The sequence below is a fragment of the Myotis yumanensis genome, unplaced genomic scaffold (assembly GCF_028538775.1).
Source record: "Myotis yumanensis isolate MYYU_CA2020_CCGP unplaced genomic scaffold, mMyoYum1.0.hap1 SCAF_23, whole genome shotgun sequence".
NCBI classification, from domain to species: domain Eukaryota; kingdom Metazoa; phylum Chordata; class Mammalia; order Chiroptera; family Vespertilionidae; genus Myotis; species Myotis yumanensis.
In genome coordinates this window covers 11,163,936-11,182,523 of record NW_027223774.1, presented here as the reverse complement: position 1 = coordinate 11,182,523, position 18,588 = coordinate 11,163,936, and the positions used below count along the sequence as shown (strand labels likewise).

At 43.6% G+C, this 18,588-nt stretch overlaps 1 protein-coding gene across 1 annotated transcript in view; it reads left to right on the top strand.

Annotated features, from left to right (window-relative positions):
• ARHGAP35 (Rho GTPase activating protein 35) overlaps positions 1-18,588 on the top strand; it is a 131,920-nt gene that overhangs the window by 64,446 nt on the left and 48,886 nt on the right. The window contains exon 3 of the mRNA XM_070402347.1: positions 4,070-4,214. Coding sequence (XP_070258448.1) covers positions 4,070-4,214 — 145 coding nt within the window. The remainder of the gene's footprint in view (positions 1-4,069; positions 4,215-18,588) is intronic.

Here is an 18,588-nt window from a genome sequence, read left to right as displayed (position 1 = left end):
CTCCTAATGAATCACTATTATTTTCCGGTTTTGACTCAGTCAGACTCTAAACTTGGAGACACAGATGTGTAGATTATTCTCAGGGCTTGGTTTCCTCTGGCTAGATTCTTTTTCTCAATTTAGCCTGCTAAGTGAGTGCTCCCAAAAGAAGATGGATGTTAGCATGCTGTTACTTTCTGCTCTCCAAGGACCTGCTGCTGAAAGGGCTCTAGTGACTCCTAATGAGTGACACATGTCTGACCGGGGACTGAGACATCTGGCAGGCCACTCAGAAGAATGGCATTTCCATCTTCCATTTGCCCAGGACTCTTCAGATACCTGATGTGGTGCTTGTTGTATCAGCAGTCTGGCCCAACTCTTGGCATGCACCACAGTCTGATTTGCTTACTAAGAAGGTTTAGAATTAGTTGCACAAGAATTCCTTACCTTATTTTGTAACACCCTCCAGAGCCTTCATTTATTTCAAGGGGGTATGTGACAGTGTAAATCAGAGTTTGCTTAAACAAGAGAGAGAGAGACAGAGACAGAGAGAATGAATCCATGTCATTCAGTAAGGGGAGTTGACGCTGTTAAAGCTTACTCTCTGTTTCTGTATTTGTAAGTTGAAGTGCTAAACTAGATCTCGACCCTTCAAGGTGAGGGGGCTATCTATGAGACGTCTCATTTTAAAGCCTTCCATCCGATGGCAGAATCTCCTTGACGGGTATGGCAGGTGGGTTGCGGCCTCTGCTTTGAATACTTACACAGCAATTCCCATCCTTTTTAAACAGCTGGGGTTTTCTTGTTTTTTAACTTTCTGTTTATATTGGCCAAAATTGCCTTTCTGTGTATTCCTCTTCTCTTTCCCAGCATGACCCTTGGAAATCGTGTAAACTCTGTTCTCTTTCCATGAGATCGTCCTATAGCTATTTGAAATAGTTGTCATAGTGCCCAGTCTTCCCTTTCTCCAAAGTCCATGCTCATAAATATTGTTGATATATTTGCTCCAAAATAATTCAATCCCTGTATTTTGAAGCACACATAAGGAAAAAATGATCTAAAATATGGGAAATTTCCTAAAACCACAGAAATATAACTGAGATTTTGGCCTTTGTTAAAACACCATCTAAAGAGGTGGGTAGCCCTAACCGGTTTGGCTCAGTGGGTAGAGCGTCAGCCTGCAGACTGAAGGGTCCCAGGTTCAATTCCGGTCAAGGGCATGTACCTTGGTTGTGGGCACATCCCCAGTCGGGGGCATGCAGGAGGCAGCTGAATCGATGTTTCTCTCTCATCGATGTTTCTAACTCTCTATCCCTCTCCCTTCCTCTCTGTAAAAAATAAATAAAATATATTTTAAAAAATAATAAAAATAAAGAGGGGGGTAACAAAATAGGATCAAGGTAAATGGACCCAGGTGTAACTTCAGTGATTCAGTTCATTTCCAAGTTAATAAGACCAATTTAGAAGGGCAGGTTACTTACAAATTTGTACAACCTGTAAACTTAAAAGTAGGGGTCTCTACATAAAAGCCACTAAACTAGCTTCTAGGTCTGAGTCAACTGTTCCCTTTCCTTATCCTGCCCATTCTCATTCCTTCTGATACCCTTTATAGAGAAAACAGATCACTTCCTGTTTAGTCTGAGATTCTTTGAGGACTTCCTGTGCAAACAAGTGGCAAGAAAAAAGAACAGCAGCGGATAAAATATATATGAAAGAAGGAACAAGCCCATTTCTAGGCTGCGGGCTGACATTACCTGAAGTGACAACCCAAAGGGAAAGACAGTCCAGTCTCTATTTCATACAACCTGCTATCAGCTAACTGATTCAGTATGGAGGAATGTGAATGGATCCTTAGGACCCAGAGAAGAGCCACACACTCCACAAGCCTGGCCCTGGCCCAGGCCCACTGCAGTATGCCCATTCCTTGTGAGACCAGTGACATAGCCTCTCAGGTTGTGGGGAGTAGCTGCCGATATCTCCCCGTATAGACTGCCAAGGCAAGCAGGCTCTGACTTCACACTTTTTACAAAGAAATAAGGAAAAACAAATAAATGATTTATGATGTATCTTTACATGAAAGAACCAATCTAGACTGTCTCCCTAGCATCCTCTACTTATGTGAGGTGCAACATAAAGAATTTAAGCTTTTGCCCTAACCGGTTTGGCTCAGTGGATAGAGCGTCGGCCTTCCGACTCAAGGATCCCGGGTTCGATTCCAGTCAGGAGCATGTACCTTGGTTGCGGGCGCATCCCCAGTGGGGAGTGTGCAGGAGGCAGCTGATCGATGTTTCTCTCTCATCGATGTTTCTAGCTCTCTGTCCCTCTCCCTTCCTCTCTGTAAAAAATCAATTAAATATATATATATTTTTAAAAAGAATTTAAGCTTTAGAATCTAACAGACCTAGGTTTGAACCCTGACAGACAAGTTCTGTGACTTTGGTTAAGTGACTTAGCATCTCAGGGACAGCAACCTGCTCACAAGACGGACGTGAGGGTGAAATGATATGATGGAAGGGAAGTGGCTCAGCACCCAGTATCCAGTAGTTGCCCAACAATGTGAGTTCTTACTAAAGGGAAGATGGGCTGAGAGCTTCTATCTGTATACATGTTTGAAGCCAGATCACAATGAATCAAACAATATTCTCTCCATTCTGTTTAGCCTATTAGCTCTAGAATCTGAAAATACAAAGAAGACTCTGGATTTCGGTGATTCTTTTTACCAATCTCAATTTGGCAGAATTTTGCTCTCAAAACTAATAGCAGCACTGTTCTTCAATAAAACTGAGACTTCCAAATTAGTTGGTCTTAAGGAATTTTAAAAATGGAACTTTTAACCTGCAAGGAAGCTATTTCTAATCACCATAAAGCCTTCTAACCATAGTACTAGTACCTAGACAATAAATTTTAATCTTATACTCCCCTCTCCCCCAATATTAGAACAAGATGAGGAGGTGTCTTCTAACAATCTAAGTTAGCTAAATAATTGAGCCTCCATCAATTGAATACTTACTATGCAGCAGACACATGCTTAAGTGCTTTCTATGAATTATTTCACTCCAGACTCACAGCAGATCTGTGGGTTTGGGTGTTAGGAACCCCATTCTACAGATGAAGCTGAGTCCTAGAAAAATTCAGTTACCTACCCAAGTCTGGCTAACTGCAAAACCTGTGCTCTTGACCAATGGGTTCATTGTGTTTTTTCAAAAGTTCTTGGGCTAGGCAGACGATGACTGTATGGTTGGATAAATGATTAAAGATACACTACAATCTGGGTAACTCCTAACAGTAATAACTACTGACAGGATCTTTGGAGACAGACCCTCCTGTGTTCGAATCCTAGCACTGCCGCTTACTAGTTGTGTCATTTAGGTATGTGACATTTTTCCTTGGTAAAATGGAATATCATGAGGTTTAAAAGGAATAATATTTGGGACTTGCTTAGTACATAGTAAGCTCTCAAGTAGTTGCAGCTGCTACTCCTACTGTTTGAGGAAGGTTACTGCTGAGAAAGAAAAGACAGAGTTATCTTTGATGAGTTCGTTTTTGCCCTTTTCAAATGCAGAAGCCATTTATACCAGGTGATGTATCTAAGGGAATTCTCACTGGGGGCTTTCAGCCTTAGCAGAATACATGGTCTATCTCTGTTCTGGAAAGAGTAAGTTATTAGTTTTCAATTCCATCTTTTATCTTTTTAAGAGTTTAGTCATCTTTGAGTGTATAACATCTATTGCCATTCGGGATGTTTGGAAAACTTCCTGTTTATGCCAGTGCACCCCTGATAAAGGCTGTGGATAGTCATTTCATTGTTATTAAATAAACATGGCCTGCTTCTTATAAACACCTTTGTTCTGGCACTGCAGTCTCTTGCTCAAGGTGTGATTATGAGGGAGCTTGCTGGCAGCTTGTGTGATACTTGGAGGCTAGAAAATGCAAACTTAGTGAGATGAACAAGTGGGTGTCTCTATCCTGCTTGGAACCTTTCCAGCAGTTTCCGCACCACTGTGAGTTCTCCCCGGGAAGCCTTCCTGATGTGTAGGTGCATGATGAGACTCACTTTATTTTTCTGCTTTCTTTTCTCTTTCTTGGACAGAAACCAAAGCCTAAACCCCGGCCATCCATCACAAAGGCAACCTGGGAGAGTAACTATTTTGGGGTCCCCTTAACAACCGTCGTGACTCCCGAGAAGCCAATTCCTGTTTTTATTGAGAGATGCATTGAGTACATTGAAGCCACAGGTAAGTGTGTTACCTCAGAGCCAATTACAGCTTTCACTGTCTACACAGCATGCTTTCCAGAGGCTAAGCCCTCTAGAGATTCTGGAATCAGCTCTCGCTTAGTGTGAGATGCGTTCTGAGAAGGAGCTGAGCAGTCCTGACAGCTGTCGGGTTCCTCCCTCCATCTCCATAGTTGTGAGGCTGTGGTGCCAGGTCCAGTAGAGCCTTCAAAACACGGGAGCTGTCCTGTTCTCAAGGCTGCAGTTGTGGCCCATCTAGGTGTCTTCTCTGTGTCCCCCCAGCTCCTTGTCATAGCATGCAGCCTGCCTGCCTGTCAGCTTCTTGAGGGCAGGGAAAGGGTCTTATTTCTCATTGTGTCCTCAGTACTAGACTAGACACAAAAGGTAATACATTTTGGTTTAATAAAATGAATGACTAGTTGTAACTGTTATAGTGTCTGAGATTCATGTTTTGAGAGATTTTAAAAAAAAATTTTTTTTTTTAAATGGAGATTAAAAAAACCCCAGCTTGGGTATCTTCTATCAAGCAACTACATTTCAACTCCACTGACAACTTGGTGTTATGTGAAAGCCAACTGTCTTAAAATTTTTTCTTCTTTGTTCTTGAAATGACACAATTTTACCTGTGTTAAAACATACATTTCATTCACTTAGAATTCCTACAACATGTCTTTTGGCCTCTCTTTTGAAACCCCTGGAGCTTCTAGTTTCATGCTGTTTCCCTTGTTCTTCTCCTGGATGCTTTCAAAGCTGATGAGCTTTGGGGAGAAGGAGGTACAGTGGGCACAGGATTACATGAATTCTTGAGCATTAGTAGTTGAGCTCAAGAATATAGGCTTAAACTGATTTGAAACCAAGGTGAGGATTATGGTCTCCCTCTGTGTTCTTCCTGATTCCGGTGTTATCTGTAGTGACATTAAGTATTGTGTGGTGTGGACACGCTGCCAGGCTCTGCTGATAATTTAAGCAGCATCATATTAAGTTGGGTGACTGGTTTTAATATTTCCTCAGGATGTGCAGAATCAGGGAATGTAAGTTTCAAATGGAAGCCCGCTAAAGACTTTGTCATTATTTCCAGGGTTTTCTCTGCAGCACACCAGGCTTAGCGTTGAAACAGCAAGCACTTTGCATAATCACAGCAGACCTGCAGCTTTGTTTAGTCCATTCTGTAACCAAGGCTTTTTCTGAGTGTCCATGGTTTTGTTTTTGTTTTTTAATCCTCACCAGGGGATATGTTTATAGGTTTTAGAGAGAGGGAGGGAGAGAGAAACATCAATGTGATAAACATTGATCGGTTGCCTCCTGTACTGGCCCTGACTGGGGATCAAACCACAACCCAGGTATGTGCCATGGTGGGTAATCAAAGCCCCGACTTTCCAGTTCATGGAACAAGGCTCCAACCAACTGAGCCACACTGGCCAGGGCTAGACACTGGTCTTGTATCTGTTTCTTCCTGGCACCTCTCCCTTTGGCCAGGAGGAATCTACACAAAGCAATTGGGTGATTAAATTCTCTCTAGTTGCACCAATGTTTCAGCGAGATAGTTTGTGGCATTGGAAGGAGGGGGTGGGCTCTTTTTCCCTTTATTTTTTAACTTATTTCAGATTTATAGGAAAATCATAAGTTGTAACAATTTGAAAGTAACAAAAAATTCCATAAATGTTAACATTTTACCATATTCCCTGTATCATTCTTTCTCTACATATTTGTATCTTTTTTTCTGAAATATTTGTTACAGATAAGATACAGCTTTACTCCTAAATACTTCAGTGGATATTTCCTAAAAAACATTCTCTTACATCACCATGTAATTTTAAAAACTAGGACATTAACACTGATGCAGTACTAACCTATATAATCTATAGACATTTTCATTTCATTAGTTCCATTAAAATGTCCTGTGTAGTAAAAGATAATTTTTTTGTGAGAGATTACATACAATTGTCAGGTCTCTTAAGTCTTCTTTAATCTAAAACCATTTAGACTATCTGTTTTTAATGGCCTTGAGAGTTTTTTAAAGAGTACAGATCAGTTATTTTGTAGGATGTTCCTCAACGTGGCTGTTTTTTAGTTTTGTTTTGTTTTGTTGATGTTTCCTCATGATTAGGTTCAGGAGTGTGCTTTTGGCAGAAATAGCAGGGAAGCAATGCTGTGGCCTCACTGCCTCACCCCAGGTGGCCTGTGATGCCAGTTTGCCCCATCACTGGAGATGTCTTGATCCCTTGATTGAGGTGGTGGTGCCTGCCAGGCTTCTCCACTGTAAAGCTGCTATTTGCCCCTTTGTAATGAGTAAGGATTTTGTAGGGAGGTGATTTGAGACTCTAATGTCTGGTTTCTCCTAACACTTTCGCCCACTAGTTTTAGTATCCATTGATGGTTCTTGCCTGAGACCCTGCTCACCATAGTTCTAACTCTAATTCCTTCTGCACTTACTAGTTTGGATTTTCCTGTCTGGGAGAGCTTCCCCTTCTCAGGAGGAGCCTTTTTGTGAGTGGCCTCCTCCAGTGGCTCCCCTTTGGTAGTACGAGGTGCTTGAATGTTGTCCGCACGCCCTCTAGCTTTTCTTTACACCCAGTGACAAAATTATACCTCTCCTTGCTCTTCTACTTGTGAAACCTTTCAGATATGAAGACCTCCTCCACCCAGCCCACAGTCTGCCACCAAGCTGCTGCTTCTCTGAAAGCTCTGTTAGACTGCACCACTGTCCCCTCTCACCAAAAAGCGGAGCTTCAGGGACATCTCTGACTTAGCTAATCAATTCCCAAGTCCATCGCTTCTACTTGGTCATCTCTTAGCTCTGTCCCCTCCACTTGAGTTCCACTGCCCCACCATCACACCCCTTCTCAGTCCATCCTGAGTATGTGACAGTTCTACTGAAAACCTCTTCCTGGCTCCTCGTTGCCTGCCAGCTGCCAGCCACACTCTTGACTCCTCCCTCTCATACCCAGTGCTATCATGCTGTCATTGTCTGCCTGCCTTCACCCCCTCTTCTCCTCTCCCCTCCCTTTATCCTTCCTTTTCTCTCTTCTGCCCCCACCCCCTTCTTTCTGTTTTATACTACGGTGGGCATTGATTTTAGAATTGTTTTACATGAATAAAAACAATATTTTAGAAGAACATGGACCAAGCAGACTTTCTTGGTATTACTCTGCTTTGCATATGCCCTTCGTATGTCTGAAATGTCCCACATTCCTCCTGCCTCTGAGACTTGTCCTCACTCTTCCAGACTCCCCCACCCCAGCAGCACTTTGATGTCATCTTCCTGGTAGTTCTTCTCAGGCGCAATTCCACTTCCTGAGAACAGGATCTCTGTACTCCTGTCTCCCTAGAGCCTGGCACCCGGTATACACTCATTGTTGATTGAGTGAGTGGGTTTTAATCTGGGATATCTGAATTCTGTTGTTTTCTTCTTTGTCTTTTTTAGTTTTGGTCATATAATTCCCTTCATTGGCATTAGTTTGTACTTTTGTAGAATTTTAAGGAGAAAATTCAACATAGTATCTATGAGCTTAGTCTGCATGTTCAGGGATGGACCTTGTGTACTCTATTTCCTAAAAGAACTTTTTCCTATTTATATAATTAAAATATGTTTATTTTTAGAAATTCAACAAAAGAATATGAAAAAGAATTTAAAGATTAGTTGATCTTCACTTAGTGAAAACCTCTGTTAATGGTTTAATATATTTCCTTATAATCTTATTTCTCTGCATATGTGTATTACCTTTACATAATTCAAAATATGTCATGTGATAGTTCTCAAAATTTTTTAAGCATAACTTAGATGAAGTAAAAAAGTCCTGAATTCACCCACCAGTTTACCTACTCCTGTTTTCTGCAGAAAAAGAATTTAGTAACCAAGAGTTGAGTTGGAGAACCATTTTTTGATAACCACTTTTTATTATTATTACTTTTTCTGATTTTGGGGAGAGGAATGGGGGGAGAGACAGTGAGAGAGGGGTTGAGAGAGAAATATCAATTGATTGTCTCTTGCTCCCGCCCTGACCAGGGATCCAACCCACAACCTAGGTATGTGCCCTGACCAGGAGTCGAACTGGCCACCTCATGGTGTAATGGATGACACTCCAACCAACTGAACCACACCAGCCAGGGCAAGAACAACTGCTTTTTAAACCAGACAAAACATGACTTTTATTGTTGTAAATCCTCACCCAAGGGCATTTTTCCATTGATTTTTAGAGCGAGAGGGAGGGAAATAGAAATACTGATGTGAGGAAGACACGTTGATTGGTTACCTTCCTCGTGTGCCCCTGGGACCAGAAATGAACCTGCAGTCCTGCAAGGTTCGTGCCCTTGACCAGAAATTGAACCCATGACTCTTAGGTATGTGGACTGATGCTCTACCACTGAGCAACACTGGCCAGGACTGCAAACATGACTTTTAATTGCTGGATCTTGTTCCATTAAATGGCTGTATCACAGATTATTTAAACCATTCCCCCGTTGTTGGGCCCATGTAGCATTTTTCCCTGGTATTCTTAAAATAAATAAACAGATTAGCTAGGGAGGCATTTTAGTGATACAGAGCTTCAGAGCTAGGTAGACTGGGGTTAGAATCTTTGTTCTGCCATTTGCTCATCTATAAACTGAACGAGATGACAGACCTGCCTCCCAGGGCTGCTGTGAAGGTGCAGGAAGACTTGTCTGTGAGGTGCTGAGCAAGGTGCCTGGCACACAGGAGTGAGTGCTCAGTGTGTGCTAGTCGTTGCTCTAAGCTTCACCCTCCAGGCATTTGGTCTTCCTACCGGGGTAGAAGGGGCAGACACCTCGGGATTGGGCGTGCCATCTGCTACCAGGGGAGCGGGCCTAAGCCAGCAGGTGGTTATCTCCCGAGGGGTCCCAAACTGTGAGAGGGCACAGGTTGGGCTGAGGGACCCCCCACCCCCCGCCAGTGCACAAATTTTTGTGCACGGGGCTTCTAGTCTATATAATAAAAGCCTAAATGACCAGTTTCTATGGTGGTCAGTGCACTCCCACGGGGGGAGCACCACTCAGCCAGAAGCCGGGCTCATGGCTGGCGAGCGCAGCGGAGGTGGCAGGAGCCTCTCCCATCTCTGTGGCAGTGCTAAGGAGCAGCAAGCCAAGCGGTAAAGAGCAGCGAGCAGGCAGGCGGTAAGGAGCGAGGGATCCTGGATTGCGAGAGGGATGTCTGACTGCCAGCTATGCCCCGAGGGGTCCCGGACTGTGAGAGGGCACAGGCCAGGCTGAGGGACCCACTCCCACTCCCCCGCCCCCCAATGCACAAATTTTGTGTACCAGGCCTCTAGTTTTATATAAATAGTGTGTGTTTAAATTTACTCATTTGTCTTAAAACTGAATTTTTTGTTCTAGGAGCCAATCAATATTCACAGTGTGTTTGGCTATTGCTTCCTCATCTCTTATAGTCCAGAGCAGTTCTGCCTGCCCTTTTTAAAATTAAAAAAAAAAATTATAAGAGTCTAGACAGTTGTCTTATAAAATGTCCCTTTGTGTGGTGTGACTGTCTATGCCTCTCCATCAACCACAGCCCCTTCTGACACCACCCATAGCCACTTCATCAGGTGGCTCCTGTCTGAGACGAGGGCTGGGACGAACGGCACCGTGTCCCTCCCTAGACAGAGCACCCCTGTGAGTTGGGCGTGGAGGCACTATAGGATTTCACTGAGTGAGGGAGTAAATTATGGATTAGGTTTTTTTCCCAGCTCCCACTTACATTGAACTTGTACTTTTCTTAGGGAAAGTCTGTGCTGCCACCTGACCTCCCCATCCCATCTCTCCCTCTTATTCTTGGTAGGAATTGCCATTGATCCCATGGTAGTTCAGGCAGTCCCTTCTGGCCAGTTGGAAATGATACTCCAAATGAAGCTTGTTTGCCAGGCCCGCCCCAAGCAGTTCAAAGTCAAAAGTCCTGTGCCTGCCTCTTTTGTGTTTGTCTCATACAACTTGTCACTTGCTTGTCCTGGCAAATGACATACTGCATCATCACTTTCAAGAGCAGTGCTTGGGGGTTTACCCTCCTGCAGGTGGTAGTGGGAAAGAAACCCACCCCTCTCCTTTTGTGCCTCAGGGCCTGCCTTGCTACCCACCTGCCTCTTCCTACCAGCATCACAGCCAGCGAGCGCGCTGTAGAAAACAAAGCAAACCAAAACCTTGTGGTGGAGCGGGAGTGGTATGACCTTTATGATTTGAACAACTTGAACCATTCCATCACATTACAAATATTTTTTCTCATTACAAGAGAAGTAAACATGCTCACTATTAAAAATTGAATCATCATAAATATCCATAGATGTTTTATAGGTATATAACAGAAAACGCAAGTCCCTTTTAATCCCAATCTCCAGAAGTAATCAGTAATAATTGTATTTTTTCTGCTAATACTGCCCCCCCCCCCACCCAAAGTTTAAAAACATGAAATTGTGTACATATTATCCTGCAGCTTATTTTCTGTTTGACTTAACACTGTACCTTGGGCATCGTTTTTTAATTTCATCTCTCAGTCAGCTGCATTCTAATCTTTGATCTGAGAAGAGGACAAAATTTGGTGCCAAGAGGGAGAGAAGCTTTGTTTGCAGGCAGCTCCTAGGTCCAGGGTGGCCCCTGGCAGGGTTCTGTGAGTGCCATCTCCCCTGCCCATAGTTTGTGAGTCAGTTGCTAACTTCTCCTAAACAGGTGACAAGAAAAGGACCACTGCCTTGTTTGAAAGTTTGCGCTCCTGTGCTCTCTTGCCAGGACTCTACATCAGAGCGCTCCCCACATTCTGAGGTTAGCCCAGAACCTGTGGGTGAAGATTGGCTCTGGTTTGCACCTGTCTTTTTCCCTGAGCTCTTGGACCCTTGTTTCGTATTTCCTAACATTGGAATGTGTTCAACAAATGGCCAGTAGGTAGAGCAGCTTCCAGATTGATTTGCAGATGCTTTTAGCCCCAGCCCAGGTACAGCCTCAGCGCCTGCTGTGCTAATAAGGTATTCGATTTTATTCTCGCAGCTCTGGTGACATGGGAGGGCTGGGAGAGGGCATGGAGCTCCTGCAGCTGCTCTGAGGTCACCACGGGGAGGGGTTTGCTGGGGATCAGATAGACTACATTTCTGGCTGGAATGCTTTTTCTTCCAGTTTTCACCCACATGGAAAAGTGGTCAGGGCCATGGAGTCACTGCTCCTTTCTATAGCAGGCTGAGTCCTGAGAGAGAATGTTGGCCCCGCTAATCTAAGCTCTCTGTGCGTGGCAGGAAGTAGGAATATTCAGTTCGGTCCAGAATTTATCTCCCTGGAGTTGGGGTGAGTACTACTTTTAGAGCCTGCTCACAGTCCTGAGAAGAATTTCTCAGGATAAATACACTGTGTTCCCACCTCACTGTGGTCACACAACTAAGGATTCAAATCCCGGATCTCTGGACCAATTTTGAGTCAAGGCTTTTTTCCCACAGTTGGGGAAAATATTCTTGTCCACCAGTGGAGAAACCCCCTGAGGCAGCTTCCAGTGTCACCCTCTCCATCCCAGGAGGGCTAGTACCCTGGAGGCAGAGTGCCTAGTGCAGTGTGGGCAAACTACGGCCTGCGTGCCGGATCCGGCCCGTTTGAAATGAATAAAACTAAAAAAAAAAGACCATACCCTTTTATGTAATGATGTTTACTTTGAATTTATATTAGTTCACACAAACACTCCATCCATGCTTTTGTTCCGGCCCTCCGGTCCAGTTTAAGAACCCATTGTGGCCCTCGAGTCAAAAAGTTTGCCCACCCCTGGCCTAGTGCCTGCTCATCTGGGCTCTGCCGCATATATTCCCCAGGCCCAGGCCTCACTTGTCAGTCATTGAACTAAAAACAGCACTCCCTAGGAGCGATTCCTTTGAATAATGTGTGAGACCGAACCTCCTCTCCCTCTTTCTGTGATTTAAAAAAAACACAACTTTTTCTGTTAGTAGTGGGAGGAGGCAGGGCAAGAGGGGCAGTCCTTTCCTTAATGGCTTTGCTTCCTGAGCAGTGACCAATCCAGCACCCCTAGCAAGCACTGCCGAGGGCGGAGGAAGCAGCCCAGGCAGAAGCAGCTTCATTTGGGCATAAGGCCCCTCCTTTTCCATCTCAACTTATAATGTATTCAGGCCATACCATATAAATAGCTGTAGACCACAGTTTTGTTAGAGCATCTTACTTTCAGTTAGTCCCTGTGGAATGGGAAATCCCCTGTAGTCAAGGAAGCCCAGCAGCTGATTAAAATAATAATGCCAAAGATGGCCTTCATCACGGCCACTCTCCCATTTTCTCTTTCGGACACGTTAACTGTGTGCTTGCTATGGCCCAGGCACTTGACATAAGTGCTCTCATTTCACAAGAGATTCTGTTGCTCTAAGATACCAGATGTGGTGGGAAGCTGGCCCTTGGGAAGGGATCAGAGTACATCGCTGTAGGGAGGGTCTTGGCTGGAGAGAATGTGGCAGCACTTATATTCTCTTCCCCACTCTTTTAGGAGGAAACCTTCACAAAACCTGGTGACAGAACCAGGGCTCAGTCTTCGGGTCATCGCAGCACCTACATGGGCACAATATTACAACTGACATTTACTATTTTTAAAGCCCTTTGCTGGAGGGCATAAGATTGAGCCACACAACCCTGCCTTGGGGCTTTGGTGCCTGCACTTAGCGGCCTTTTTATACTTGCCTCTCTTGAGGGGCAGCAGAATCAGGTCAAGTTTGAGTCTCATCTCTGGTTGAGTGGGAAAATGCAGGGTAATGCACAAAATGGTTGTAGACAGAAACTTCCCGATAAGTCACTTATTAGCTTTAAAAATATTTAGCTTACCATCTTTTTATTGGAGGAGTAATAGATTTTATTCATTCTACAGATATTTATTGAATATGTATATTAAGCATCTACTATATGCTAGGCACTGTGTTGAACTAAAGTTCTCCCCCATAAGGTCCAGGGATGGTGGAGATAGACATAATCATACAAATGCATAACAAATTCAGGCAAAAAACATTACTGGATTTTAAAATCACTGGGGCCCGGCCAGTGTGGGTCAGTGGTTGAGCGTCAACCTATGAACCAGGAAGTCACGGTTCGATTCCAGGTCAGGGCTCATGCCCTGGTTTCCGGCTTGATCCCTGATGGGGATATGCAGGAGGCAGCCAATCAATGATTCTCATCATTAATGTTTCTCTCTCTCTCTCTCTCTCTCTCCCTATCCCTTCCTCTCTCTGAAATCAATAAAAACATATTAAAGTCCTAGCTAGTTTGGCTCAGTGGACTGAAGGGTCCTGGGTTTGATTCCATTCAAGGGCACATGCCCAGGTTTCGGGCTCAATCCCCAGTAGGGAGCATGCAGGAGGCAGCCGATGAATGATTCTCTCTCATCATTGATGTTTCTCTCTCTCTCCCCCTTTCCCTTCCTCTCTGAAATCAATAAAAATATGTTTTTAAAAAACATTAAAAATGAAATTAAAATCACTGGGAAATGAAATGACTGACAAGGAGGACCAAGTGTGACAATCTCGGGCAGTTAGAACCCTTACCGGCTGCTGCTGGGAATATAAAAGGGTATATAAACTGACCTTGGAAATCTCTTGGATAGTTTATTAAAGGTTAAACATACACTTACTATTCCACTCATGGGTATTAGTCCAAAAGAAATGAAGACATGTTCAGCTGTTTTCAGCAGCTTTGTTCATGAAATCCCAAACTGGAAACCACCCATCCACAGGTTAGTAAATGAGCTGGTCCATTCATCCACTGGAATACTACTCAGGGGCCAAAAGAAATAAATTCCTGCAACATGCAGCAACGTGTTTGAATCTCAAATCATTAAAAGCTGTGCGGGATAGAAGCCAGATACAAAAGACTACAAGTTATGATTCCAGTTATACCCAACTCTGGAAAATGCAAACTAATCTATGGTGACAGCAGGCAGATCAGCCTGGGAGCCAGCAGTGCAAGAATGGATTACAAAGGGACATGGAAAACCTTTTGGGGGTGATGGAAACGTTTTGTATCTTGGTTGTGGTGATGATTTCACTCCTGTATTCATATTTCAAAATTATTAAATTATATACTTTTAAATAAGTTTATTGTATATAAATTATGCCTCAGTAGTTGATTTTTAAAAAGTAAAAAAGCCCTAACCGGTTTGGCTCACTGGATAGAGCATCAGCCTTCGGACTCAAGGGTCCCAGGTTCGATTCCGGTCAAGGGCATGTACCTTGGTTGCGGGCACATCCCCAGTAGGGGGTGTGCAGGAGGCAGCTGATCGATATTTCTCTCTCATCGATGTTTCTAACTCTCTATATCTCTCCCTTCCTCTCTGTAAAAAATCAATAAAATATTTTTTTTTAAAAAATCACTATGAAATGGCTTTCAGGGAACTTGATAGTTACATGGTTTCAGAATATCAACCAACACATTAATTACCAGTTATAAAAGGGAAATAGCCCTAGCTGGTTTGCCTCAGTGGGTAGAGTGTCAGCCCTCGGACTGAAAGGGTCCCAGTTTGATTCTGGTCAAGGGCACGTACCTAACCAATCGATGTGTCTCTCTCACATCGATGTTTCTCTCTGTGTGTCTCTCCCCCTCTCTTCTACTCTCTCTAAAAATCAATGGAAAAATATCCTTGGGTAAGGATTAACAAAAAAAGGGGGGGTGTACTTTTATAATGGAGAGATCTGGAGTTTACTATCTTAAAATCATTAGCCCTGGCACCCCCACTAGCAGTTCAGGCTAACATTGTGTGCCTCCTTGACTAAAATACTTAATCTGAATCTTATAAGGAAACAATCAGAAAACTCTAGAATGTGATACACTTTACAAGACAGCTGGCCTAGACTCAATATAAAAGTCAGGGTCATGAAAAAGTTTGGGAGCCTAATGCAACTTCTATGTTTATAGCATGAACCCATTTCTCATTTAGATACCCAGGTGTTAAGTCCGTGAGCTTTGGGGTCACCCTGATATCCTGACTTTCTCATATAGTAGCTAACCTTAAACTGTCTAAGCTTCATTTTCCTATTCCTTCAAATTGGGAACAAAAATAATAGCTCCTTCGAAAGAATTTTTTTTAGAATTAAATGAACTCCTATTTGTAATGTTCTTAGCTTAATGTCTGGACCATAGTGATCACCCAGTCAGTGTTAGCCATCATTTGGTGGCTCCTATCACTGACTTGATAAGGCTGCGGAAATCCAAGCAGCAGTTCTCTACCTATGGGTCTCGAACAATGAAAATACATCCTGCATATCAGATATTTACATTACGATTCATAACAGTAGCAAAATTACAGTTATGAAGTAGCAACGAAAATAATTGTATGGTTGGGGGTCACCACAACATGAGGAACTGTATTAAAGGGTCGCAGCATTAGGAAGGTTGAGAACTACTGTAGTGGGGCATTTTCAGTAATGGACAATATCTGTAGGACAATGTCTGTAGTTTTTAAAAACTTCTCATTGAAGTTGTAGCATCATTAAGAAAGTACACTTAGCCCTGGCCGGTTGGCCCAGTTGGTTAAAATGCCCTCCAGTGCACCAGGCAGGTTCAATTCCTGGTTAGGGTACAAACCTAGGTTTTGGGTTTGATCCCTTGTCAGAGCCTGTACAGGAGGCAACCAATCGATGTTTCTCTCTCACGTAGATGTTTCTCTCTCTCTCTCTAAAAATTAATAAAAGCATATCCTCAGATGCGGATTTAAAAATAAAAAAAGTAAAGTATAGTCCTCATGAGTATAGCTCAATGAATAGCCACAAATGGAACACACTTGTATGTCAGTACCCAGATCAAGAAACGGAAGATGACCAGCCCCACATGTCCCTCCCTCCCTGCCCTGGACTCCTCTTACCAGGCATAACCACTATCCTAGTTTCTGAGAGTTACAGAATAGTTTGCCGCTTTTGTTTATTTATTTAATCAATTAATTTTTTTTATTGCTTTTGTTCTTTTAAAATGGACTCAGGCCAAATGCAGTTTTGGTCTGGCTTCCATTACTTAGCATTATGTCTGGGTTCATCTGTGGTTCATTCCATAAATTTTTTTAAAAATATGTTTTTATTGATTTCAGAGAGGAAGGGAGAGGAGAGAGATAGAAACAAAAACAATGAGAGAGAATCATTGATCGGCTGCCTCCTGCATGCCCCACACTGGGGATCGAGCCAGCAACCCAGGCATGTGCCCTGACAGGGAATTGAACCGTGACCTTCTGGTTCATAGGTCGAAGCTCAACCACAGAGCATGCCAGCCGGGCTCATTCCATAAATTTATCCATGCTTGCGTATGGTTATAGATCGTTCATTCTCATTGCTGTATACTATTCCATTGCGTGAATAACCCACAGTTTATTCATTCTAACTCTTCATGGAAATTTGGGCACTTTACATTTTGGCACTATTATGAATAGTGCTGCTATGAACATTCTTTTTTTTTTTTTTTTTTTTTTTTTTTTAGTGTATTTTATTGATTTTTACGGAAAGGAAGGGAGAGGAATAGAGAGTTAGAAACATCAATAAGAGAGAAACATTGATCAGCTGCCTCCTGCCTCCTGCACACCCCCAACTGGGGATGTGCCCACCACCAAGGTACATGCCCTTGACCGGAATCGAACCTGGGACCCTTCAATCCGCAGGCCAATGCTCTATCCACTGAGCCAAACCGAATAGGGCTATGAACATTCTTTTTTTTCTTTTTTAATATATTTTACCGGTTAGGGCGGGCTATGAACATTCTTATGCATGAATTTGGGTGCATTTGTGTGCACTCATGCTTCAGATATATAACCAGGAGGAGACAGTTCGTGTGGGTGTTGTTGTTTTTTTCAATCGGCACCCCAGGATATGTTTTTATTGATTTTAAAGGGGGGGAAGTAGAGAGAGGAACATCAGTGTGGGAGAAAAACATTGATCGGTTGCCTCTTGTATGTGCTCTGACCTTGAATCGAACCCGAAACATTCTGGTGCACTGGACGACACTCCAACCAACTGAGCCACCCAGCCAGAGTGGAATGAGACATTTTTTAATAATTAATTTTTGAATATGTTTTTATTGATTTTAGAGAGAGAGAAACATCAGTGAAAAAGAAACATCGATTGGCTGTCCCTGCATGTCCCCTACTGGGGATGGATTGAGCCTGCAACTCAGGCATGTGCCCTGCCCAGAAATGGAACCAGGGACCTCTTGGTTCATGGGTTCATGCTCAACCACTGCGCCACACAGGCCGGACTTAATAATTAATTTTAGCATGTTGAACAGGATCGTTTAAAAGATGTCTTGAAGCACATATCAGTCCCTGAGGCATAATAATCTATGAGGCGGAGAGCTAAACCAGTAAGGGGATCTCTGCTAGCTATTTGTGGCTTTGTATTTGCTATCTTTAGATAAGGGGGCTCTTGGCAAGGGGTGGGTACACAGAGCTGTCTAACCCATTTTTTGAGCAGCTGGATTTTTCCCATTTGCAGTGTGCCTGGCTGGAATAATCTTGAATCCTTCAGCTCTTTTCTTCGATGGGGCTCTCCCTGTGGTTTCAAGTTGAGACTGTGGTTAGCACAGATCTTGATAACTCCATGGTTTTTACTTGCCCAGCCATCAAAGGGCATTGCTCTCTGATTAACTTTTGACCATTGGTAGCACAGATAAGTTGGTGGTGTTATTGACACCTACCAGTGAGACTCCAAAATGAAAGGTTAAGCCCTGCGGGCATTTGGAGGGGAGGAAAAATGAGGCAGAGCCCAGAAGCAGGCTCTTACTCCCATATCTCTGAGGGTGATCTCCAAGCCCTGCAGCCATGACTTACGGCTGTGGCTGCAGATCAGCTTGTCTGCATTGTTTGCAGGTCAGAGGTGGCCCTGGGCTCCTCTGCAAATGGAAGCCCTCTATAAAAATGGCCTTTGACAGAATACTTAGAGCTGTGACCTTCCTTCTGGTTTAGCTCATTTGCCTGGGTAAGTGAGCAGAGTGCTTTCTGCGTGGCAGATTTAAATTTCACCACTAATTGAGGGTAACATCTTTAGGGAAAAATGCTCGCCATTAGATCAGAGGCCTTTGGGAGACAGCCAGGCAACAAACACATCAGGGCAGATGAAAGCAGGAGGTGGGGATGGGGAGAGGACAGAGTGCAAGTGTTACTGGTAACGTGGGACGGCCTTGGAGAAGCCAAGTGAGGACTTTTGCCCCGTGCCTGTGGCGACCGTGCGCCTGTGCACGTACCACTGCATATTACATATGTTTTGGTGGCCTGCCACCCTTATTTTCTTGCCACTGAATAATCTATTCAGGATGAACCTGGAGCCAAACTGCCTGGGTTCAGATCTTCGCTCTGCTGCTTCCGAACAAATGTTTAACCTCTCTGTGACTCAGTTTCCTTGACTGTCAAATGAAAATAAAGATAGTGCTTTTAGCCATTG